Source organism: Ornithorhynchus anatinus, chromosome 4, assembly GCF_004115215.2.
Source record: "Ornithorhynchus anatinus isolate Pmale09 chromosome 4, mOrnAna1.pri.v4, whole genome shotgun sequence".
NCBI classification, from domain to species: domain Eukaryota; kingdom Metazoa; phylum Chordata; class Mammalia; order Monotremata; family Ornithorhynchidae; genus Ornithorhynchus; species Ornithorhynchus anatinus.
In genome coordinates, this window is record NC_041731.1 from 116,181,811 (window position 1) to 116,208,354 (window position 26,544).

At 43.5% G+C, this 26,544-nt stretch overlaps 1 protein-coding gene across 1 annotated transcript in view; it reads left to right on the top strand.

The window, feature by feature from the left end:
* NEGR1 (neuronal growth regulator 1) overlaps positions 1-26,544 on the top strand; it is a 1,090,779-nt gene that overhangs the window by 836,443 nt on the left and 227,792 nt on the right. The window contains exon 5 of the mRNA XM_029064044.2: positions 18,937-19,057. Coding sequence (XP_028919877.1) covers positions 18,937-19,057 — 121 coding nt within the window. The remainder of the gene's footprint in view (positions 1-18,936; positions 19,058-26,544) is intronic.

Below are 26,544 nucleotides of genomic sequence, written 5' to 3' on the forward strand. Positions count from 1 at the left end.
GTTTGGAGCGGAGGTCGATAGGCAACCACTGGAGTTGTTTAAGAAGGGGAGTGACATGCCCAGATCGTTTCTGCAGGAAGATGAGCCGGGCAGCGGAGTGAAGAATAGACCGGAGCGGGGCGAGAGAGGAGGAAGGGAGGTCAGAGAGAAGGCTGACACAGTAGTCTAGCCGGGATATAACGAGAGCCCGTAATAGTAAGGTAGCCGTTTGGGTGGAGAGGAAAGGGCGGATACATCTATATGTATAAAATTCAGAGATTTTTATATAAATAAATATATTATATATATTTATATAAAATCCCCGAATGTATATTTGGAAAAGGAACAATTTCAGAGGTCAGAGGTCTTCTTCCCATAGGTCAAAGGGTGACCCGGGGGGCCGCTCAGACTACGGTACTGATTCTGTTGACCGGTTTGGGCTTGGGGTTGGCGGTGGGTGGATTGGCCAGTCCCGGCGGCCCCGCGCCATGCAGAGGGGCGTGCGGGGCGTGAGGAGAGGTCGGGGGCACCGGAGAGTGGGGAGTGAGGTTGCCAATTAGAAGTTCCCCCTAACCGCCCCCCGCCCCCATATATACACAAACACGACTGACACATATACAAATATATACTCACATATTCACAGCTGACATCTTTTCTAATAAAGATGGCTATTGCTTCTTGTAAAACATCCTTGGTCAGAGTCAAAGTTATTCCCTCAAAAGTTTCAGAGATCCTCTCATTCTCTCATCTCTGCTGGGTTAAGCTTTCTTCCTCCATTCTATCTTCTGATTCTTTTTCCCTTTAGGAATTCCTTAATTGGTCAATATTTCCAATAAAAGGGAAGGTCTTAGAAGTTTTTCAAATAAGAGATCACTGAAATCAGGGAGGGAAACTATTACCTGTCAAGTTTGTCTCTAGTACCTCTCCACCTAAAAATCTCCTCCCTCCTAAGTACATGATATGTGGGTGTATTTGCTAAAAACACATGAATCTCTTGGTTCTGGCCCCTAATTCTGTCCTCCTGGTATTCAATTTCACCTGGTGTAAGGGGAGCAGAAGCCAGTGAGAAATATAGGCTACAGCTCTTAATATCTTCTTCTGAGCATACAGGCAATTGCTACCTCAGAAACAGAGAAGTAGAAAGAAATCATTCTGGTTTAGTGTTTATTTCTTTGCTAGGGAAGCCCCTATTTTTGTTATCCATCCCCCCCTAAGTTCTTGTTTAGATACTCTGCCTTTTCCTAGCATTCACTTGTATATTTATTTTAATTGAAATGATCCTTTCACAGTGTGCATTTTAATTTTGCTACTTTAAATTTCATAGGATTGTTCTCGGTCCATTTCTCTAAGTCTCTTTCCTTCAGTGCTCTATTTTATAGCCACATATTCGTTCTCTGAATCTGTCATATTCCACTATAAAAATGTTTTTTTTTTTGAGCAAAGCATGTTTTATCAAAGTCTTAGGCTCCTTCCAAGACTATTGAAGGGTATTAAACAGTACACCCAGCATGAGCAAAAACATGAGACAGACTGGATGATTTTGCACCAGAATATTCTGAATCTATGGATGTGATTCCAGTCCAGTATGTAGGGTTCAGGTGAGGATCATTAACACTGACTCTATTTGCCACTCGTTCCTGGAATGTGTTTATAGTATTTAATCAGTAGTATTTACTGAGTGTTGATCAAACCAGAATGGACCCGAGCCACTGAGAAATCCAAGCATCTTGTACAACCGGGGGGGTCCTGGAGTTTTTTCTGCATCTTCACCCCAATTCTTCAGTGGTAGCTGCCTTGGACTGGCCTCGACTCTACTTGAGGAGTTCAAAAATATTCTGAAAACCAGATCTGGAAGTTGAGGGGAGGAAATGGTTATGGACCCATTAAGGAACTTAGGTAACATATTGTAAAGAGTTAAAAATTCAAATGCTCTCCAGTGCTTGAATGAGATACATTTTTTAGCAGTCCAGTAGTTGGTAATTTTTGAAATAACCACTGGAAACTGTGAGCTCCTCCACAGTTCCCTGCATACTTTCTATTTCCCACATGAAACTGGGACAGGAACATAGTGGGTACACTATGAACAGTTTCTGGCAGGCTGACTAACAAAAGATAAAACACAACTATGGCTGTTCCCCATGATACAAGTAGCTTGAAAATGGAGATATGTTGTGAATGGTTCTATTGTGAGGAATAGTTAACTAAATACAGGGACAGGGACTGTGTCTGACATGTTTTTTTAAGGTATCTGTTAAATGTTTACCATGTGTTTAGCACTAGCCTAAGTGCTGGGGTAGATACACATCTATCATGTTGGACACAGCCCCTGATTATCTTGTAATTACCCTATTATCTTTCATCTCAGTACAACACCTGATAGAGAGTAGGCTCTTACAATTGTGATGATGATGATGTTAATTCCATTTGTTCATTCATCATTCATTCAATCTTATTTATTGAGCTCTTACTGTGTGCAGAGCACTGTACTAAGTGCTTGGAAAGTACAATTCTGGAGTAAAGAGAGACAACCACTGCCCACACCGGGCTTACAGTATAGAAGGGGGTAAACAGACATCATAACCAGTAAAAAGGCATCATTATAAATAAATAGAATTATAGAAATATGCACATCAAAACAAGTAAACAGATATCAATATAAATAAGTAGAATTATAGATATGTATATATATATACAAGTGCTGTGGGGCAGAGGGGTAGAGCAAAAGGAGCGAGTCGAAGCAACACAGAGGGGAGAGGGAGCTGAGGAAAAGGAGAGCTAAGTCTGGGAAGGTCTCTTGGAGGAAATCTACCTTTAGTAGGGCTTTGAAGGGGAGAAGACTGATTTTTTGGTGGAGTTCAGGAGGGAGAGTATTTCATGCCAGAAGTAGGATGTGGGCCAGGGGTCAGTGGTGGGACAGGCAAGAATGAGACACAGTGAGAAGGTTAGCACCAGAGGAGCAGAGTGTGCGGGCTGGGATATAGAAGGAGAGAAGGGAAGTGAAGTAAGAAGGGACAAGGTGATGGACAGCTTTGAAGCCAATAGTGGTGAGTTTTTGTTTGATACGAAGGTTGATAGGCAACCACTGGAGATTTTTGGGGAGGTGGGTGACATGCTCAGGACGTTTCTGAAGAAGGAGATTCCAGGCAGCAGAGCAAAGTATTGACTAAAGCGGGGAGAGACAGAAGGATGGGAGGTCAGAATGGAGGCTGATGTAGTAATCCAGTCGGGATATGATGAGTGATGGTACTAAGGTGGTAATGGTTTAGATGGAGAGGAAAGGGAGGATCTTGAGGATGTTGTAAAGTTGAGACCAGCAGGCTTTGATGATGGATTGGATATGTAGGATGAATCAGAAAGTGGAGTCAAGGATAACACCAATGCTGTGGGCTTGTGAGATGGGAAGGATGGTTCTCCCATCTACAGTGATGGAGAAGTCAGGGAGAGGACAGGGTTTGGGAGGGAAGATAAGGAGCTCTGTCTTGGACATGTTGCGTTTGAGGTGGCAGGAGGACATCCAAGTAGAGGTGTCCTGAAGGCAGGAGGAGATGCAAGCCTGGAGGGAGGGAGAGAGAAGAGGGGAAGAAATATAGATTTGGATGGTTGAAGCTACGGGAGCGAATGAATTCTCTAAGGGAGTGAGTGTAGATGGAGAATAGAAGGGGACCAAGAACTGACTCTTGAGGGACCCCTAAATTTAGGGGATGGGAGGGGGAGGAGGAGGAGCCCATGGAGACTGAGAATGAATGGCTAGAGAGATGAGGAGAACCAGGACAGAATGGAGTCTGTGAAGCCAAGTTTGGATAACATGTTGAGGAGAAGGGGATGGTCCACAGTGTCAAAGGCAGGTGAAAGGTCGAGGAGGATTAGGATGTAGTAGGAGTCATTGGATTTGGCAACAAGGAAGTCATTGGTGACCTTTGAGAGGATGGTTTCAGTGGAGTGAATGGGGCAGAAGCCAGACTGGAGGGGGTCCAGGAGGAAGTTGGAGGAGAGGAATTTGAGGCAGTGAGTGCAGATTACTCACTTCAGGAGTTTGGAAAGGAAGGGTAGGAAGGAGATGGTATGATAACTGGAGGAGGCTGTGAGGTCAAGGGAGGTGTTTGGGGGTTTTTTTAGGATGGAGGAGACGTGGGCATGTGTAAAGGCAGAGGGAAAGAATAATAATAATAATGTTGGTATTTGTTAAGCGCTTACTATGTGCAGAGCACTGTTCTAAGTGCTGGGCTAGACACAGGGGAATCAGGTTGTCCCACGTGGGGCTCACAGTCTTCATCCCCATTTTACAGATGAGGTAACTGAGGCACAGAGAAGTTAAGTGACTCGCCCACAGTCACACAGCTGACAAGTGGCAGAGCCGGGATTCGAACCCATGACCTCTGACTCCAAAGCCCGTGCTCTTTCCACTGAGCCATGCTGCTTCAACCTGGAGAGTAAGTGGTTGAAGATGGTTGTTAAGGAGGGAAGGAGGGAGGGGGTGAGAGTTTTTATAAGGTGCAAAGGACTCGGGTCTGATGTGAACGTGGAGGGGGTGACACATAAGTGATGGCAGGAGATTTCCTCTGAAGATACTGCTGGGAAGGATGGGAAAGTTGAAATGGGTGCTGAGAGGAGAGGGGATGGAGGTGGGGAGGGGTGATTTTGGAGATCTCAGACCTGATGGTGTTAATTTTCCTAATAAAGTAGGTCGTCAGATGGTTGGGGGTGAGCGATGGGGGGCAAGGGGACAGGGCCCTGAGGAGGGTATTAAATGTCCAGAACACCTGACGAGGGAGATGGGTATGGGTGTCAATTAGGGCAGAGAAATAGTTTTGCCTGGCAGAGGAGAGGGCAGAGTTAAGGCAAGAAAGGATAAATTAAAGTGAACAAGGTTGGCTTGGTGTTTAGACTTCAGCCAGCAGCGCTCAGCAGCTCGAGAATAAGAGCGAAGGAGGCGGACAGTGGCTATGATCCCCAGACTGTATGTTAGTGGTGTGAGAGCGACGAAGGATGGGGAGTGAGCGAGTTGAGTTGTGTAGAGAGTGTGGATGTTGAGAACATCTATTTGGTCAAGAGTGGGTATAGTGGGTAGGGAGGCTGGGTGTGGTGTGTGATGCGCTGAGAGAGATGGTTGGGGTTGAGAGAGCAGACTTCTCCATGAGGAAATAGTACCGATTTACGGGAAGGAGAAGGGTGAAGGAAGCATATGAGAAGGTTGTGGTCAGAGAGAGGGACTTCAGAGTTGGTGAGGGTGGAGATGTGCAGTGGTTAGAGATGATGAGATCAGATGAGATTTGTTCAGCACTTACTATGCATTAAGCACTGATCTAAGCACTGGGGTAGACACAAGTCAATCAGAATGGACACGGTCCCTGTCCTGCATGGGGTTCACAGTCTAAGTAGAAGGGGGAACAGGCATTGAATCCCCATTTTACACAAGAGGAAACTGAGGCACAAAGAAATTAAATGATTTAAGTGATTTGCCCAAGGTTACATAGCGGGCAAGAGCCATAGCTGCAGTTAGAACCCACGCCCTCTGACTACCGGACCCATATTCTTTTCACTAAGCCATCCTGCTTTTCGTCTTCTTCTTCTTCCTTCTTATTTCTTCTTCCTTCTTCTTCCTTCTTCTTTCTTCTTCTTCTTTCTTCTTCTTCTTCACATCCATTGGAAACTAATATGAAATTCCTTTACACTGTCAGGAAAGTCACAAAATTATTGTTTAATCTTTTTCAAAATAAATGAAGGCATAATATCACATTATTAAACATGTAAGGTATTGTAAGACAATTATGAATCTTCCGAAGAGGCTGCAGAAGTAGAAGCTGTTCCTGCTGACTGTAGCAGTGATTTTTCAAATTTAGTGAAGTACTATTCCCAATTTATGCTGAATGGCAGTTGCCTTCTTCCTTTCCTTCCCTTCCCTTCCCTCCTTTCTTTCCCTTTCCTCCTTCCCCCTCTTTCCTCCTTTTCCTCCCCTTCCTTCTTTCCATCCCTTCCTCCTTTCCCTCTTTTTTTCTCCTTCCCTTCTTCCCTTTTTTCCTCCTCCCTTCTTCCCTTCCTCCTTTCCTTTTTATCCATTGTTGAAGAAATCAAATTTCATCTGTTTCAACGTCATATAATGGTTTGTCGGATTCTCAAAGTTCAAAGTCCTCATTAGACAACAATTCCCTGAATTAGGTCCATATTAAGTCACAAACATCTGCATCATCCTCCTCTAAATAATGTCACCTTCCCAGGCCAAAAATGTATTGGTTATAATAATAATAATTGTAATAGTATTTGTTAAGCACTTACTATGTGCCAGGCACTGTACTAAGCACTGGGGTGGATACAAGAAAATCGGGTTGGACACAGTCCCTGTCCCAGTTGGGGCTCACAGACTCAATCCACATTTTATAGATGAGGTATCTGAGGCTCAGAGAAGTAAAGTGACCTGCCCAAGGTCTCACACAGACAAGTGGAAGAGGCGGTATTAGAACCCATGACATTTGACTCCCAGGCCCATACTCTATTCACTACACTATTCTTGGAGTCTCTTTAAAGCTTTGAAAATTTGATACAGACCATGGCCCGACACAGCTTCCTCCAAGATCCAGTCAGTACTGATTGGCTTAATGGAAAGAGCATTGCTCTGGAAGACAGAAAACCTGGGTTCTAATCCTGACTCTGCCGCTTGTCTGCTGGGTGACTTCGGACCAATCATTTAAGTTCCCTGAATGTCAGTTTCTGAAAAGAGAGGATTTGATACCTGTTCTTTCTCCGACTTAGATTGTGAATCCCTAATGGCACAGGAATCTTAGTTTAGGATTATCTTGTATCTGCCCCAGCATTTCATATGGCACTTGAGACATAGGAAGTACTTAACAAATATCAATATAATAATAATAATAATAGAACTTACTAGGTGCCAAGCACTGTTCTAAATACTGGGGTAGATACAAGATAAGCGAGTTGGACACAGTTCCTGTCCCTCATAGGGTTCACTCTCTTAATCCCCATTTTACAAATGAAGTAACTGAGGCCCAGAGAAGTGAAGTGACTTTCCCAAGGTCACACAGCAGACAAGTGGAGGAGCCGAGATTAGAACCCAGGTCCCTCTGACTCTCGGGCCGGGGCTTTACCCACTAACCCATGCACCATCATTGTCATCATTTTCATCATTTGTCATGTTTCTTTTGTATGTTTAATTTTTAGCCCTGGTTTGGAGAGCACAGGTAATATGTATTTACCCGTACCATCAGACAGTATGTTGGGACCAGATGGGTGTAGGTGTAGATATGGTGTCAAATAATGAATCAAAGGGTGGTTATAACATGAAGTAAGTTATCAAACAATACAAATTGCATTGAAAGATGGGAAGATCATGGGGTGATTGTAATGTTATAAAATTCTCATTGCTCTAATGCTAGAAAACATAGAATTGTCTCAATAAGAAAAATGGTTCTCTGCTTGTGTGGATTTATAAGGGTGTGCACCCAAGAGGAATATTTTTTACAAAACCACACAGACCTAGGATAAGAATCAGAGTCACAGAGAATCACAACTTCCCAATTCCAACAAAAGGTGACGATGTGACTTCATAAATTGTGCCCAGTGAATCCAAATCAATCACATGGAGCAATAATTTCAGCATGACTGACAACAGTAAAGAGATCAAATCATGAATCATGTCTTAAGAAATAAGTTTTTTGGTGAACAGCTAGCAAAACAGTGAACCATTTAATTCATATTGATACAGTTGGAGACCCAATAAATCACAAACATATTTTACAGTGGATGCATCACTGAAGCAAATGTTGCCGAGTACACAGGAACAGCTACTTAAGGGCTGTAATTTCACTCAGTAGTTTCTTGGTCTTCCACACCAGTGAAAGCAGCAGGAGTCTTGAGATTCTGGGTCACTACATGGTTCTCATAGTTACCAGAAGTTTAACAAGGCCTTTAAGGTTAAATACAAGCTCTCCGTTGTGATTGCTTTCTATCTTTTGAATGAGAAGCAATTTCAATAATTGCTTAATTTAATTGACTTGTATCCGCAACTGGACCTCCAGGGCTCCGCTTCTATATCCCATCATGCAATGTGTCTGAACAATCTCTGCCCCTCTAAAGTCCATATTTTCCCTGAGATTTGCATATTGAGTTATAATTTTGAACCCAGGCTTTTCTTCCACAGAGACATAAAGCAGAGCTCAACATTAATCACTTCTGGGAATCAAATTAGGATTGTTTGTCAATGGCCAACAGTGTTATCTATGATGTAAACTGAAACTTGAAGCACCACCTCTAGTTTGAGTAGGAGTAGCTTGGTCACATATAAAGTAGGCTGGCCAGTTAAGTCAAGAGAGTTCCAAATTTTAAAAAAAAAATCCATGTATTTTGCCCATATTGCTCAGTAAAGGTTTTACTTGCCTATGATTGCCCTCCTTCAACGTGGAGAAGTGGAGAGAAAGTTATCACAATAAAAAATGGGTGAAGAATACTTATCGTGATTATGTTGTTTTGTTTTTGTCCATCTGACTCCCCCAGTTAGACTGTGAGCCTGTCACTGGGCAGGGATTGTCTCTATCTGTTGCTGAGTTGTACATTCCAAGCGCTTAGTACAGTGCTCTGCACATAGTAAGAGCTCAATAAATACTATTGAATGAATGAATGTGCTAGCATATGGTTCTTACTGGCATAGTGGAGTTACAGTATGGCCCTCTAGACTGCAAGGTTGTCGTGAGGCGGGAACATCTCTGCCAATTCTGTTGTATTGTCCTCTCCCAAGCACATAATAATAAAAAGAGTAACAATAATAACAATGTTATTTATTAAGTGCTTACTATGTTCCAGACACTGTACTAAGCACTGGGATAAATACAAGGTAATTAGGTTGGACACAGTCCCTATCCCACGTAGGGCTCACAGCCTTAATCCTCATTTTCCAGAGAAGGGAAATGGACAGAGAAGTTAAGTGTGTTGCCCAAGGTCACACAGCAGACAAGTGGCAGAGCAAGGATTAGAACCCAGGTCCTTCTGACTGTTGGGCCCATGCTCTATCCTATAAACATACTGCTTCTCTTAGTCATAAAAAAGTGCTCAGCATACAGAAAACACTCAATAAATACCTTGATGATGATGATGATGATGATGATGATGATGATGATGGCCTAGTGGAAAGAACATAGGCCTGGGAGTCAGGGGGCCCAGGTTCTAATCCCTGCTTTTCCACTTGCTTGCTGTCTGAGCTTGGGTAAGTCACTTGACTACTCTGTGCCTCAGTTTCTTCATCTGTAAAATGGGGATTTAATGTCAGTTCTCCTCCTCCTTAGATTGAAAACATCATGTGGAATGACAGGGACCATGTCTGACCTGATTAACCTGTACCTACCCCACACTTGCCCCTCTCAGGGTTGCACCTGGAAAGTTTCCAGTACCCTCCCAGTCTCGACTACGGGAGGGAGAGTCAAGCAGAGGCATACCCATTCCATTCCTAGCTTGGCCAGTCGCTAATGAGTAGAAGGCAATCTGCTACAAGTCAAAATTCACCCGTGCTGGGCAACAGCAGCATGGGAGAGAGTCGAGGGAGGAGACTCAAGTTTACTGTGTGGAAGGCAGCAATGGTAAACCGCTTCCATATTTTTACCAAGAAAACTCTATGGATATACTATCAGAACGATTGCAGATGGAGAGTGGGGCGTTCTGGGAGAGATGTGTCCATGGTGTCGTTATGGGTTGGAAACGACTCGGTGGCATAAGACAAGAACCCACAATTAGTAAGTGTAGTTTGATACATGGTAAGTGTTTAATGAAAACCAGAATTATTAGAGTTGCCTTTTAGTTTGAAGGCATCATTGCTGAACAGCCACCTATGAGTGTATGTGTGTTTATATGTCTCTCAATAACAGAGAGACAGACTCGCACACTGTGCCTTGAACATTTATAGTACATCATTATGATCCTCTTGCCAATCGAGATGAGAATTACTCAGATAACCAGTGGTTAAGAGGAGAAAACTACTTCCTACTTCCAGAAACACAGGTGTCTGCGTTGCCTTTGTGGGGAGAGTAATAATAATGATAATAATAATCATGGTACTTGGCACATAATAATTGCTTAACAAGTATCATCATTATTATTATTACTCTCCCAACTCACTGGGCTCGGCAAGATTAGCCCAGAGAGTGCATGACTCAGCTTGGGCCATAATCATTACTGCAAAAACAACTCAAACACGTGCTCACAGATATCAAAGCTACTGTGTGGTACCATAAAATACAGTAGAGTTGATAGGCATGGTGCCTGCCCTCAAGAAGCTTGCAGTCTAGTGATAAAGGGTACAGTCTGTGACTGTGGAACAGAATGTCTCTGAGACCTCAAAAGTAATATTCATGCAGTCATCCATTCATTCAATCATATTTATTGATCACTTACTGTGTGCAGATTACTGTACTAAGTTCTTGGAAAGTATAATTCATAAACAAATAGAGACAATCCCTGCCCACAATGGGCTAACAGTCTAGAAGGAGGGTGGATATATGTGTGCATTAACTCTTTTTGTAGGCCGTCATTAAGTATGGCACAGAGTGGCTTAGTGAAGGACAGATGGTCTTCCTCACTTTCTTGTGAAAGTCAGGGGAAAAGCTGAAACAAGAAATGAAGCAAACAAAGAATAGCAACAACAATAAAAGATGGCCTACTAACAGAGCAAGTGCTAAGAGATAGCTGTACTAAGGTAATCCCCACTCAGAACCCAAATTCATTCTGGTTTTATTGGACTTGAAAAACTGGGATGACTTGAAACAATCTGCACATATTTTTAGGGACTTGGAAAACTTTTCACGTGTTTCCAGTGTGTGTTCACAACCCTCTCTCTGGCCTAAGAGAATGTCAATCCGTTCAGTGAAAAAGGAAAGGAAGGATTTGACTTTGAAAAAGCGAACCGTATACTCTTGGTAACATATATGTTATATAATATTTATCATTAAGTGAATTATTTGGTTGTGCAATGCTTTCCTTATTTTCCATCTAAGTCAGAGTAGTTTACTGTTGAGAAAGAGGAAGTTTTCTCTTACAGATGACTCATTTGGGAGGCAAGCGATAGTCTAGAGTGCTTTTCTGTACTGTGTCTGGGCTCTTGCAAAATGCAGTGAATGGTGGAACGTATGGGAGCCATATTTTCCTGTGGGCCTTCTTTCATACCAGAAATTGATACTTCTTACTCAGACAATTCTTCCTTCTAAAGCACTCTAATGATTTATCAGAGGGAAAATATTCTGTTTCCAAAAGACCTAAGGTGTCTGTGTAGTGGCAAAGCTAGGTTTTTGTTTGAACATCTAGAAGAGGAGCAACTGCACCTGTTTGGTCCTGTAGCTTTCACAGCCTCAGTAGAGCTGACTCCCCTTAGCCTCTTCGCTTGGCACTCAGCCCGAATCATGCAGGCTAGAATATGGCCACCTGGAATGTGGTGCCGGAAAGCAATTATTTCAAATGGAATGCCACTGACGCTTCTCTGAAGGCGGGAGACTTTGAGTTTGATAGCTGTCAGCACAACAGACGTCTCTGAAGGATTTTGGGTCTTTGGTCATTAGTTAGAATAGCTTTGCCGCACCCACCTGCTTCGAAAGCAGTTTATGCATCTGCTGCTTTTCTGATGGTGAGCTTTTGTCTGTGGTAACAGCTCTGAGTTAGGGATGGGGAAGGGAGACAGGTCTCCCTGCCTCTATTATCATGGAACTAATAAAGCCTGAATTTTGATTAGGCTTATTGGATGCCAACAAGCACCTGCAGTGCCTGGAGTTTTGGATGACGAACCCTTAATTTAGCCATCCTGTAATGACTGGCTAAACAATAAAAAGAAGTAATCATATAGAGTTGTGGGGGGGGGGTGGTGGAGAAAAGAATCTTCTTTTAGGAATGTCTAAACACACAAGAGTTAAATACCTCTCATTCACTCTTTCAGCTAAGAACTTTTCCCCACATCTGCCAGCCTATCTTGCTCATATCTATCCAGGAACATTCCACACTGAAATCTAGGTATTGCTGATAGATGATGTACTTATGGTAAGTAAAATTTGTCAGCTGTGTGACTTTGGGCAAGTCACTTCACTTCTCGGTGCCTCAGTTCCCTCATCTGTAAAATGGGGATGAAGACTGTGAGCCCCAGGTGGGACAACCTGATTCCCTAGTGTCTACCCCAGCGCTTAGAACAGTGCTCGGCACATAGTAAGCGCTTAACAAATACCAACATTATTATTATTATTATTATTATTATTATTATTATTATTAAAATTCCTCTAGAATCTGCTCTGCAGATGCACATATCACAGAGTATGAAGATATGAACATAAGTGCTAGGGTGGGAGGGGAGTAATTAAGGACTTCTTATTTTCCTAACCAAATCCTGTTTTCCCCCTGTCTTCCCTGTCACTGTAGACGGCAACACCATCCTTCCCATCGCACAAGCCCGTAACCTTGGCATTATCCTGACTTTTCTCTCTGATTCAAGCCACATATTCACTCTTTCACCAAATCCTGTCGGTCCCACCTTCACAACATTGCTAAAATCATCGCTTTACTCTCCAACCAAACTGCTACCTCTAATACAATCACTCATCCTATCCTCCCTAAATTATTGCATCAACCTCCCAACCTCCTGCCTCTCCCCACTCCAGTCCATACTTCACTCTGCTGCCCGGATAATGTTTCTAAAAAAAACAGTCATTGCATGTCACCCCGCTCCTCAAAAATCTCCAGTGGTTGCCTGACCACATCCATAGCAAACAAAAACTCCTCACCATTGGCTTTTAAGCACTCCATCACCTTGTCCCCTCCTACCTCACCTCCCTTCTCTCCTTTTACAATCCTGCCTGCACACTCTGCTCCTCTGATACTAACCTTCTCACTGTGCTTCGATCTCAGCTGTCTCGTCACCGACCCCGGCCAACGTTCTGCCTCTGTCCTGGAATGCCCTCCCTCCTCAAATCCACCAAACAATTACTCTCCCCGCTTTCAAAGCCCTGAAGGCACATCTCCTCCAAGAGGCCTTCCCAGACTAAGCCCCACTTTCCTCATCTCCCACTCCCTTCTGCATTGCCCTAACTTGCTCCCTTTGCTCTCCCCACTCCCCAGTCCCCCAACACTTATGTATATATCAGTAATTTTATTTATTTGTATTGCCATCTATTTATTTGTATAGCTGTCTGTCTCCCCACCTCTAGACTTTGAGCTCACTGTGGGTGGGGACTGTCATTGTATTGCTTTATTGCACTTTCCAAAGCCATAGTAAAGTGCTCAGCATACAATAAGTGCTTAATAAATAACGACTGAATGAATGAATGAATGAATGAATGAATGAATGAATGAATGAATGAAAAGTGTTATGGGGTCACAGAAGTGCCTAAATGGAAATTAGGAGATCCAGGAAGGAGAAATTAAAAATATTTCAGAGAAGACTTCTGATAGGAGATGAGATTTTAGAAGGATTTTGAAGATAGGGAGAGTAATGTGGTTCAGGTGTGAAAGGGAAGGAAGAGCCAGGCAAGAGGGAAGATATGAGCAAGTATTTTATGGCAGGAGAGATGAAAAGGAGTCAGAGTGAGCAGGTTAGCTTAAGACAGATGCAGAAAACAAACTCGTGTGTAGTAGAAGAGGAGAGTGGATAAATAGGAGGGAGCGAGCTGATTGAGTGCCGTGAAGCCAATAGCTAGGAGTTTCTACTTGATACAGAGAACAATGGGCAACTATTGGAGGTTTTAGAGGAAGGGGGAGACATGTGAAGGGAAACACTTTAGAAAAATGATCCATGCAGCAGAGTGACATATGGACTGGAGAGGGGAGAAACTGGAGGCGGGGAGATCAGGGAAGATGCAGTCTTCAGTTCATACTCTCCTCTGTAGATCATTTTTGAAAAAGCATTCACACAAACCTCCCACCTGCTTATAAACTTCCAGTGCTTATCCATTCATCTCTGCATCAAGAAAAAAACTCCTGACCACCAGGATTAAAGTACTCCATTAACTCTCTCTTTCCTTTCCTACTTATCCATTTTCTTCTTTCACTACAATACAGCTCACACTTTTTTCATCTCTCCTGCCACTGTACTCTTTTCCAAGCCACTCCCCCTACTTGGAACTTGCTACCCCTTTAGGTCTGATGGACCACAGAATCCCTCATTTTTTATGTTATTTGTTAAGGTTTTATTATGTGTCAAGTACTGTTCATTCATTCATTCATTCATTCAATAGTATTTATTGAGCGCTTACTATGTGCAGAGCACTGTACTAAGCGCTTGGGATGAACAAGTCGGCAACAGATAGAGACAGTCCCTGCCGTTTGACGGGCTTACAGTCTAATCGGGGGAGACGGACAGACAAGAACAATGGCAATAAACAGAGTCAAGGGGAAGAACATCTCGTAAAAACAATGGCAAATAAATAGAATCAAGGCGATGTACAATTCATTAACAAAATAAATAGGGTAACGAAAATATATACAGTTGAGCGGACGAGTACAGTGATGTGGGGATGGGAAGGGAGAGGTGGAGGAGCAGAGGGAAAAGGGGAAAATGAGGCTTTAGCTGCGGAGAGGTAAAGGGGGATGGCAGAGGGATTAGGGGGGGAAGAGGAGCTCAGTCTGGGAAGGCCTCTTGGAGGAGGTGAGTTTTAAGTAGGGTTTTGAAGAGGGAAAGAGAATCAGTTTGGCGGAGGTGAGGAGGGAGGGCGTTCCAGGACCGCGGGAGGACGTGACCCAGGGGTCGACAGCGGGATAGGCGAGACCGAGGGACGGCGAGGAGGTGGGCGGCAGAGGAGCGGAGCGTGTGGGGTGGGCGGTAGAAAGAGAGAAGGGAGGAGAGGTAGGAAGGGGCAAGGTGATGTAGAGCCTTGAAGCCTAGAGTGAGGAGTTTTTGTTTGGAGCGGAGGTCGATAGGCAACCACTGGAGTTGTTTAAGAAGGGGAGTGACATGCCCAGATCGTTTCTGCAGGAAGATGAGCCGGGCAGCGGAGTGAAGAATAGACCGGAGCGGGGCGAGAGAGGAGGAAGGGAGGTCAGAGAGAAGGCTGACACAGTAGTCTAGCCGGGATATAACGAGAACCTGTAACAGTAAGGTAGCCGTTTGGGTGGAGAGGAAAGGGCGGATCTTGGCGATATTGTAGAGGTGAAACCGGCAGGTCTTGGTAACGCATAGGATGTGTGGGGTGAACGAGAGGGACGAGTCAAGGATGACACCGAGATTGCGGGCCTGAGAGACAGGAAAGATGGTCGTGCCATCGACGGTGATAGAGAAGTCTGGGAGAGGACCGGGTTTGGGAGGGAAGATGAGGAGCTCAGTCTTGCTCATGTTGAGTTTTAGGTGGCGGGCCGACATCCAGGTGGAGACGTCCCGGAGGCAGGAGGAGATGCGAGCCTGAAGGGAGGGGGAGAAGACGGGGCGGAGATGTAGATCTGCGTGTCATCTGCGTAGAGATGGTAGTCAAAGCCGTGAGAGCGGATGAGTTTACCGAGGGAGTGAGTGTAAATGGAGAACAGAAGAGGACCAAGAACTGACCCTTGAGGAACTCCAACAGTTAAAGGATGGGAGGGGGAGGAGGCTCCAGCGAAGGAGACCGAGAATGACCGGCCAGAGAGGTAAGAGGAGAACCAGGAGAGGACAGAGTCCGTGAAGCCAAGGTGAGATAAGGTATGGAGGAGGAGGGGATGGTCGACAGTGTCAAAGGCAGCAGAGAGGTCAAGGAGGATCAGAATGGAGTAGGAACCATTGGATTTGGCAAGAAGGAGGTCATGGGTGACCTTAGAGAGAGCAGTCTCGGTAGAGTGGAGGGGACGGAAGCCAGATTGGAGGGGGTCTAGGAGAGAATGGGAGTTAAGGAATTCTAGGCATCGATTGTAGACGACTCGTTCTAGGATTTTGGAAAGGAAGGGTAGTAGGGAGATAGGACGATAACTGGAGGGGGAAGTGGGGTCAAGAGCAGGTTTTTTTAGGATGGGGGAGACCTGGGCATGTTTGAAGGCAGAGGGGAAGGAGCCCTTGGAGATTGAGTGGTTAAAAATAGAAGTTAAGGAAGGTAGGAGGGCAGGGGCGATGGTTCTAAGCACTGGGGTAGATAAAAGTTAATCAGGTTGGACCACAGTCTCTTTCCTGCAGGGGAATCACAGTCCATGTAGAAGGGAGAATTGGTAATAATAATAATAATGTTTGTATTTGTTAAGCGCTTACTATGTGCAGAGCACTGTTCTAAGCGCTGCGGTAGATACAGGGTAATCAGGTTGTCCCACATAAGACTCACAGTTAATCCCCATTTTACAGATGAGGTAACTGAGGCCCAGAGAAGTGAAGTGACTTGCCCACAGTCACACAGCTAACAAGTGGCAGAGCCGGGATTCGAACTCATGACCTCTGACTCCCAAGCCCGGTATTTAATGGTCATTTCACAGATGAGGAATCATAAACCCAGATAGGTTAAACGACTTGCCCAAGGTCACACAGCAGGAAATTGGTGGAGCTGGGTTTAGACCCCAGGTTTCCAAGCCTATGTTCTTTCCACAGCCATCCTGAAATTACATCTCAAATTTGGGAAGCAGTATGACCTAGTGAAAAGCACCTGGGCTTGGGAGTCTGAGGACCTGGTTTGGAACCCCCAGTCTGCCACTGGGGGTTCCCTTCTTATTTATCTCTTCTTCTTTTTTCCTCGTATGAGTAAATTATTATAGTGTTTGTCCCCCTTGCTAGAATAGAACCTCTTTGAAAGGCAGGGATCATGTCTCCTAATTTTATCATACTCTCCCAAGTACTTAGTACTGTGCTTTATATACATTGGGAGCTCCATAAATATGATTGAGTCATACAACTTTACACAAGTAATATGGAAGGGACTGACAGTGACACATTAGTCTTTCCAAACACGTGCAAAAGGATTGTTAGGTTCTCATGGTGACATCCCCTTTGAAAGCATATTTGCGTCTTTCCAGGTATGTAAGAATGATGGTAATTTTAGAGTCTGGAACTGAGGGCTGGGACCACTTCCAGGTCTGGGATCCCAGATAAAGATGAAAGGTGCCTCCTCTCTCAGCTCTTCAAGGCCCTTGGTTTGTCTATTCTTTCCTCTAAACCTTCTGTGTCCCCCCAGGCCTCACGTCCACCAGGGCTCTGTGAATCACTCTTTGAGATCCCTGACAAAATGCTCAACAGAAGCAACATTTCCTAGTGGATTGAACACGGACCTGGGAATCAGAAGGATCTGGATTCTAATCCTAGCTCATCGTCTTTCCTACTGTGTGACCTTGGGCAAGTCACTTCCCTTCTCTGGATCTCAGTTACCTCATCTGTAAAATGGAGACTAAGACTGTGAGCTCCATGTGGGACAGGGACTGTGTCCAACCTGATTAGCTTGTATCGACTTCAGTGCCTAGTACAGTGCTTGGCACATAGTAAATGCTTAACAAATACTATAAAAAATGCCCAGTTCCCATCAGCACCTATTTCTTGCAACTTCTGCACCCAGTTTGAGTGAGTTGAAAAACACCCTCCAGGTAAATAATCTCCTGACCAACCACATAGACGTCCAACCACCAAACATCTAGAGTTCCCAGAAATCCAAGCTGAACCTGGATTCAGATTCCAGAGCTTACACTGCCATCCTTCTTTACACAACAATGAGCTTTTCAGTTCCGTTCATCCTGACTATATTTTCAGGCAACGTGGTGGATTTCATATTTTTGTTCATGATGAGTAATGGCCCTGTTGCCCCAAAAGAGTATAATTGAACTAATCATGTTATCGTTGACTGTTAGAATGAATCTTTGACCGCATGCGGTTATTGCTTCAGAAATAGACGTAATAAAAGTAGCTGGTGTGGCTTCAGTGTTTCAGGCAGAGAGAATGGGGTGTTTCGAGAGACAAAGAGCATACATACACCTACGCGAGGAAGCACATGAACATTCTCAAGCTGTCCATATATCTTTCACAGTTAATACAGCACCAGAAACACAGTTAGAAAAATAAATAGGTTTGTATTTATATACTGTGCTTTCTGGGTTTTATTGCACTTTGTGACATCCATAAATTATTTTCTAAATAGAAAATGTAAAACAAATTTCAGTAAGGATTTCTAATACAATTTGTTATTCTACTACGTTGTCATACTCAAGCTTTTTCTTAGGTGTCTGTGCTTCTTTATATTTCATCTTGTTAAAAACAAGGACTTTAACGATAATATTTTTCTCCGAATGTTTTCTCTGTTGCCATAAATCAAAACACCATTATTTAAAATAAACACAATGCCCCACAATAGTGCTGGTGTAATTTAAGAGTGAAGCATCTCCGTTAATAGAATATGAATCACCTGCTATATTTAAAAGGCAAGGCAATGTTCTGATGAAAGTTGTACCCGTGCTTACATTCCTCATATTTACTACATATTGGAGAAACATTAAAACTCATGTTTTTATTACTTCTCCAAGAAATAGGAAATATATCAAAGCCGTACGCTTATTCATATCACTGGGGTATTATTAGCTCTCTAAAGAGGAGCAAGTAGCTACCGGACAAGTATTTGAAGTAGATAGTTGGGCCACTCACTCATTCGCTAATGTCATTAGAGTTGGTGTTGCATTATCAGTTGTGCAGGAAGAAAGATTATGGGAGGAAGGGATACAGGCACAACAGGGTATTTTTATAAATATTCTCTCCAAGCTAGAATGCACCACATTTACACACACATACACTTCAAGGGAACAGCCATTTACTGTCCAGGTTGAAACAAGAGGCCAGAAATGATGAGTTTTGTATTAGAAACGTAAAACAGAAAATATGAGGCATTGGTCCTTCAGGTATAAGATGACTCTGATGATAAAAAGTACAGTGCTCTGCACACAGCAAGCACTCAATAAATACCATGAAGTGATCGATAAGAAGAAACAAGTTCATATATATGCAATTTCTCCCAGAGCCTTTCATATTTACAAGTCCTCTTTGTTTCTTGTTGTTTCTTTTTTCCGTAGTTGCTCCCACAATTCAGGAAATTAAACCCACCGGCGTGGTCCCTGGACGCAGTGGAATAATAAGATGTGAAGGTGCAGGTGTGCCATCCCCAGTGTTCGAATGGTACAAAGGAGAAAAGAAGTAAGGTGTTTGTTCTCATTACCGGGTCTCCAACGCATTGAGTTATCATGTGTTTGTGTCAAATACCCTGACCGGTTCATTCAGTCGGAACATCCAACTCCTGCAGTTGCCACAATAATAATGATGGTATTAGTTAAGCGCTTACTACGGTGTGTCAATCACTCTTCTAAGCACTCAGTCACTGTTCTAAGCACTGGGTAGATACAAGCTGATCACGTTGGATTCAGTCCCTCTCCCATGTGGGGGTCAGAGTCTAGTGAAGGAGGCCTGAAATGTGGCCTCATGGAAGGTCCGAGCCAATCTGTGGCATCAGAAATGTCCTCTTTTCTCTAAGGGACCCAATTCAGTCAGTCAGTCAGCCATATTCATTTGACAGATGAGGGAACTGAGGCACAGAGAAGTTAAATGACTTACCCAGTATCACACAGCTGGCAAGTGGCGGAGCTGGGATTAGAACCCATGACCTCTGACTCCCAAGCCCAGGCTCTTTCCACTGAGCCACACTGCTTCCCTGGTACAGATAGACGAGAATGAGACTGAGTAAGGGTCTAATAAATATCATCATCATTATAATCATTATTATAATAATTAATATTTCTCCCCCTCTGAAACCTGTGTCAATTTAGCACTCTGAGATAACGTGGGCCAAAGTGGTTGTAAGCACTTGTAAATTGCCTCTATTGCTCTAGTTTTGCTCTCCCAACCCTCATGTACCTTTAAAGACTAAGAACCAAGTCTGATATTTTTTGTAGTGTCAGTGGGAGATATTTGATGTTAACTGATGCCTCAGTGGAGTTGGGAACCAATTTATATTATAGAACTAAAAACATTATTATGCCTTACTAACTCAATCGAGTCTCTACAATAAACCACAAGTTTCTCATCTATGAGATCTTTCCACAGCTCTACCACTGCATCTCTTTCATATGCATTATTCAGATCATACCTAGTTAAGTAACAGAAAGAAATGAAAAATGGTAAAAAAGCAATATTTTTCTATTTGTGACTGCACGCCTCTGTTTACATCAAGTCATTTTTCATACCCAATGTCTCTCATCGCAGAGACATGTTGTTATCAGTTCACTTTCCTCCATAACTGCAATGAAATTTCCTAGCACCCTTATGCCACTCAATAAAGTGCTAATATAAAATATCATACGCATAAAACAGTAGTTTTTGGAATTAAGCTGGAAGGACGTGCTGGCGCCATTCTTCCAAAGACATAATGATCTCTATCATCAGCTGAATTGAAGTTTCCTGCACTGGATTTTTTTTTCCAGTACCTTTCTCATGAAGTCTAACTTAAGATTCAAAGAGAAAACCAGAATCCTCTTTAGCATTAGAACTCCCATCCCCTCCCTGATGGTCAAGATGCTGACCTTGTTAATCTATGATCTCTATGGGAAGAGTGGAAGAGAATACACTGAGGGGGAAGATGTTTGATTTTTCTCTCCTTGTAACATCAAGATTGTGTATAATTCAGACGAGCAGTGTGGCCTACTGGAAAGATCACTGGCCTGGGAATCAGAGGACCTGGCTTCTAAACCCCGCTCTGCCACCTGTGTGCTGTATGATCTTCAGCAAGTCACTTAACTTCTCTATGTGTCAGTTACTTCATCTGTAAAATGGGAGGTCAATACCTGTTCTCCTTCCTACTTAGATCGTGAGCCCTATGTGGGACAGGAACTCTGCCCAACCTGGTAATCCTGTATCTTTCCCAGCTTTTAGAACAGTGCTTGACACATAATAAGCACTTGACAAATACTACATTAATTATTATTCATCTCCACTGGAACTGCCCTATTACCATCAAAGAGAAAACCAGAGTTTTCGCGAGGTAATTTCTACACAGATTCTTTGATCCAAATACTAAAGCATCAGTAATAGGGCACTCACCAGAGAGGAGATTGAAAAGCTGATTAACCTTGAATGGCCCCCCTTCCTCCTAGTTGGGTTCTGTACCCACAATTGTCATTCTTTAATTCAGAGAAAGATGGTAATCTCAGAAAACATTAAATTACATTACCCACATTCCAGTCTCCTATGCTCATGAAACCCATTCATTTATAATTATTCATAATAAAATAAGAATAATAATGATGATTACGGTGGTATTTGTTTAGCATTTGCTCTGTGTCAAGCACTGTTCTCAGCAATGGGGTAGATTCAAGTTAATCAGTTCAGAAGCAACACCTGTTGCATATGGAGCTCACAGTCTAAGTAGGAGAGAGAATGGGTTTTGAATCCCCATTTTACAATTCAGGAAACTCAGGCCCAGAGAAGATAACTAACTTTCCCAAGGTCACATAGAAGACAAACGGCAGAGCTGGGGTTAGGCGTCGTGTCCTCTGACTCCCAGGCCCGAGCTTTTTCCACTAGACCATGCTTCTACTTTTGTAATACTTGCCTTAAAATTCATTTTTCATTTGATCCCTTTCCACAAAGAGTCCACACTCTACACCTACAAAATGAAAAGAGAGGGAGTAACTATGAGTTAAGGTGTTCTAAGACCCTAGAACATGGTACCTATGGCGAACGTTCAATAAGTATGTTTGGCTGGCAGGTATTTGGGTTACAGTGTGTCAGCACAGCACTCCCAGTGCCTAACTGCACTGTGGATTCAATTTTATAATTGCCTCAAGAGCGTCTTTAACTGAAATCCCAACACTTCTTAGATAAGCTTAAATTTCATTTCAGAAGAGAAATATTAGCTAAACTGCTGGCACCTGCCTCCCCAGGAGAGAATCCAAACCAGCAGGTAGCAGGAGAGGGAGGAATTGCTACCATTTCTGTTACACTAGGAATCCCGGTATCTTTTCCGTAAGTACCACTTTTGTAAGGTGGAAGAATGGAAACCTACTGTGAGGAAATACAGGTTGCTGACAGTCTGATGCAGGCTGAAGAAGAACTGGATTTCAAATGTAGTTCTAACAGAAGAGTGAAAATAAAATTAAAAATAAAAATCTCCCACAGCCCTGGTTGTCAGGGATACAGGAAATAGATCAGTTCGTAGATGGCCAGGTACGGTTACGTGTGAATAGGTTTTTCATGTTCATTAAACAGTTGTGAGGGAGAAAGGCCAGAGGTCTTCACCTAAAAATATATATTTCCTTAAAATTGATAAAGTAAACAAGACATAGATTTCAAACACTCTACCAAAGTCAAAAATCATTAGTGTTCTAATATATTATAATAACATTAATTTATTCAAATGGGAGACTAAAGATAGCTACCCCTTGGGGCTAGTATGGTGATGCATCTGATTCTGCAGTCTGTTTCTAAGAATCATCTCTGGAATAAAATGATATCATATTGTTTTAAAGCTTTAAGTACAAAGCAACGTGGACAAACGTAGGTTGCTATAGCAGCACATTCACATTAATTTTCATTCCTGTCCTGTTTTCCTATTTTGAACTGCTCATCCTCCACCTCTTTTTTAAATTTTTTTTTTACCTAACATGTCTGTGAAAAGTATAGATGAGGTTGATAAATGATGAGGTTGTAATTGATAATGCATTTGGTGAATCATGAAATCACACCGCCACAATCTCTACCGGGCATCCCGCTGGATCCTTGTTTAGAAAATAATTTCCTGTCGGCTCAATTTTTTAATATATTTCAAGGCATCTGAGGGGAATACAATCCTGTCTTTCTACAAAATGGTCCCTCCAGCTAAACCACTCCATAGCAGTTAACTTCAACCTGCACCTATGTTATGGAGAACCATTTGTTGCTCCTCTGATAGTGAGTGACAGCCCCAAAGACCAGCGGGGGATGCTGGAAGGTGGAGTTGTTCCCCTCCCCCATCCCCCCTGGAGGGTACAGTGTCTTCCCCTCCCATATAATAATAATGTTGGTATTTGTTGAGTGCTTACTATGTGCAGAGCACTGTTCTAAGCGATTGGGTAGATACAGGGTAATCAGGTTGTCCCACGTGGGGTTCACAGTCTTAATCCCCATTTTACAGATGAGGTAACTGAGGCACAGAGAAGTTAAGTGACTTGCCGACAGTCACACAGCTGACAAGCGGCAGAGCTGGGAGTCGAACCCATGACCTCTGACTCTGAAGCCCAGGCTCTTTCCACTGAACCACGCTGCTTCCCCACAGCGGTGTGGAGGAAGTCAGACGGCCCATGCAGCTGCCTCTCCCTCTAATAATGTTGGTATTTGTTAAGCACTTACTATGTGCCGGGCACTGTTCTAAGCGCTGGGGTAGACTTAGGGGAATCAGGTTGTCCCACGTGGGGCTCACAGTCTTAATCCCCATTTTACAGATGAGGGAACTGAGGCACAGAGAAGTTAAGTGGCTTGCCCACAGTCACACAGCCAACAAGTGGCAGAGCTGGGATTCGAACTCATGAGCCCTGACTCCAAAGCCCATGCTCTTTCCACTGAGCCACGCTGCTTCTCCGCTGCTTCTCCCTCTACAACCGCTGGAAGCCGAGCCCGAGTTCCATAAACCTAGGCCACAGCAAACTTCACGCGACTACTTAACCTGAGCCTCACATCTCTTTTGGCATTCTCCGCCCTTGGATTAACTTCCTGATTTGATTTGGCCTGCATCCCAGATCCCACTTGGCTTCCAGTAGCCTTCGCCTGATTGATGCCTTGGGCTTGACTCAATCTACTGAATCGTCCCGATCTCCCACACTGACTCCACGGTACACTTCCCTGAGTAATGGTGATGGGTCTGCGAGTGTCCCTACCACCGATCCCTTGAGGAGGTGTCGTGTCACCTGACTCAGCTTCTCACACTTCTCTGCATCTTGTCCTCTGCTGGAAGCATGGCTACTGGCATGCTGGGAAAACTCTGCCATTTTCCTCAAAGGGAAAATATCCCTCAACCATACTGATGAAGCCTGAATGCTTTCAGCTGCATCAGAAGTGATCATTCTGCCAGTTGCTTTCTTCATCTGAGAATGGAACAGATCCACAAATACTCTCTAATCAGTCAATAGACAGGATTTATGAGCTCTTACTGTGAATGAACACTGTACTAAGCACTTAGGAGAGTAATCTTAAGCAATGTAGGAAGCCACTTGGCCTAGTGGAAACTGTGACCTTTGGAAAGTGTGACTTTAATAATAATCAAATCATTTCAATAAGCAAATCATTTAATAATAATTATGGCATCTGTTAAGTGCTCACTATGTGCCAAGCACTGTTCTAAGCACTGGAGTAGATGCAAGGTGATCAGGTTGTCCCACTTGGGGCTCACTATCTTAATCCCCATTTTACAGATGAGGGATGAGGCACAGAGAAGTTAAGGGACTTGCTCAAGGTCACACAGCTGACAAGTGGCAGAGGCAGGATTAGAACCTACTTCATCTGATTCCCAAGCCACGGCTCTTTCCACTAAGCCACGTGAACTTCTCTGGGACTCAGTTACTTTACCTGTAGAATAGACAGAGATTGAAATCAATTACAGATAGGGGAAGAGGCAGAATATAAGGAGAGCAGATTGAGTCTCATATTTTACTGTCCTGAAAAGATAATTGTTAAAGTCCAAAGTCCAAATATAGAGTTGTCCTTCATATTCAACATCATTGACTGCAAAGTTCATTTATGGCTGAATGTGAACTGCAAAGGCCAATGGGAAATTCACGGTCCCTGCCACATTAAGCATAAACAAAGTTGTCGCTGGTGTGCTGTTGTATTTAATGTTTTTAGTTTCTGGTACTCTTTTCTGACTCCTAGTTTCTTCTCTATACAAAAGTTTCAATAATAATGATGGTATTTGTTAAGCACTTACTATGTGCCAAGCACTGTTCTAAGTGCTGAGAGGATACAAGGTAATCAGGTTGTCCCACGTGGGGCTCACATTCTTCATCCCCATTTTACAGATGAGGTAACTGAGACAGAGAAGTTAAGTGACTTACCCAAGATCACCCAGCTGACAAGTGGTGGAGCCAGGATTAGCACCCACGACCTCTGGCTCCCAAGCTTGTGCTCTTTCCACTAAGCCACACTTCACAGAGAACATCTTCCTTCTTGATGGCAGAGTGCCGTGAAGAGCTATTCTTAACAACTGACTCCCAGTGTTTAGCTGGGATGCAGTATTGCCTTTTTTATGGTTTTTGCTAGGTGCTTATTACGTGCCAGTCAATGTACTAAGTGCCAGGGTAGATAAAAGCTAATCAAGTTGGACACAGTTCCTGTCCCACATGGGGCTCAAAGTCTGAATATCCATTTTCCAGATGAGGTAACCGAGGAACAGAGAAGTTAAGTGATTTGCCCAAGGTCACATATCAGACAAGTGGCAAAGTTGGGATTAGAACCCTGGTCCCTCTGACTCCCAGGCCCAGGCATTTCTTCTGCCATGGAGGGCAATATGTCAATAGACAGGCAGGGGTGAAATACAGTGTGACATGCCAACAAAGGGTTAATTTTTCCATTTCGGAAGTTATGGTAGTGTAGTGCAGTGTAGACGCTGGGCCACAGCACTGCAACTGCACAGGGGGTTGGTTTGGTAGTTCCTGCGTTCTTGTCCATCCACACTCGCTCACTGTTTGTGAGACTTGCTGCTGGGCTTATGTATGCCACATATGTCCTAGGTAGCCATAAATCTTCACTGTCAATGGCCTAGCCCAAGGAGGTATTCCCCAACTGGCAGAGCTGGCATTAGAACCCATTGCTCCTGATGCCTAGAGCCATGTTCTTTCCACTGTAGCAACAACAGGACTAGCAAGAAAACCCATGACACATTCAAGGGTAAGTCCTCTGTGTGTCATTAGCTGAGGATTTCCACAGCCTTAAGATGGCTGAGACCTGAAGTCCTGCCAAGCTGGATCTCCTGATTCAAGAGAGAGAGATAGAGCATCATTTATTCATTCATTAATTCAGTCAATCGTACTTATTGAGTGCTTACTGCATGCAGAGCCCTCTACTAAGCACAGGAGAGTACAAGCCTGTAACCTTGGAGTTATCCTCAACTCCTCTCTTTCATTCAACCCACATATTCAGTCCGTCACCAAATCCTATCAGTCCCACCTTCACAGAGATCTCTAAAATCCATCCTTTCCTCTCCATCCAAATGGTTACCTATTAATACAATCACTCATCCTATCCCATCTAGATTACCGCATCAGCCTTCTTGCTGACCTCCCAACCTCTTGTCTCTCTCCACTCTAGTCCATTCTTCACTCCCCTATTAAATTTTAAACTTCTTTAGGGAAGGGATCATTTCTCTTTATTATGCTCTTTCAAGAGCCGATCACATCGCTCTGCACACTGTAAGCACTCAATAAAACACTATCGATTGATTGATAGCCACTGCCTTGGTTTCAGTAATTAGGACCAAACTCAGTTCTCCAGAGAGTTTGAAACTCTGAGAACTGAAACTCTCAGCCACGATGAGCAAAATTGTAATTTAGGTGCAGTAGCATATACTGATTAGAAGAAAAATAAAGTCATTAATGCGATGCAGAAAAATATTCAATAATCACTATGGAAATGTAGCATTAATAATGATTTGCATTTTGAGGCAA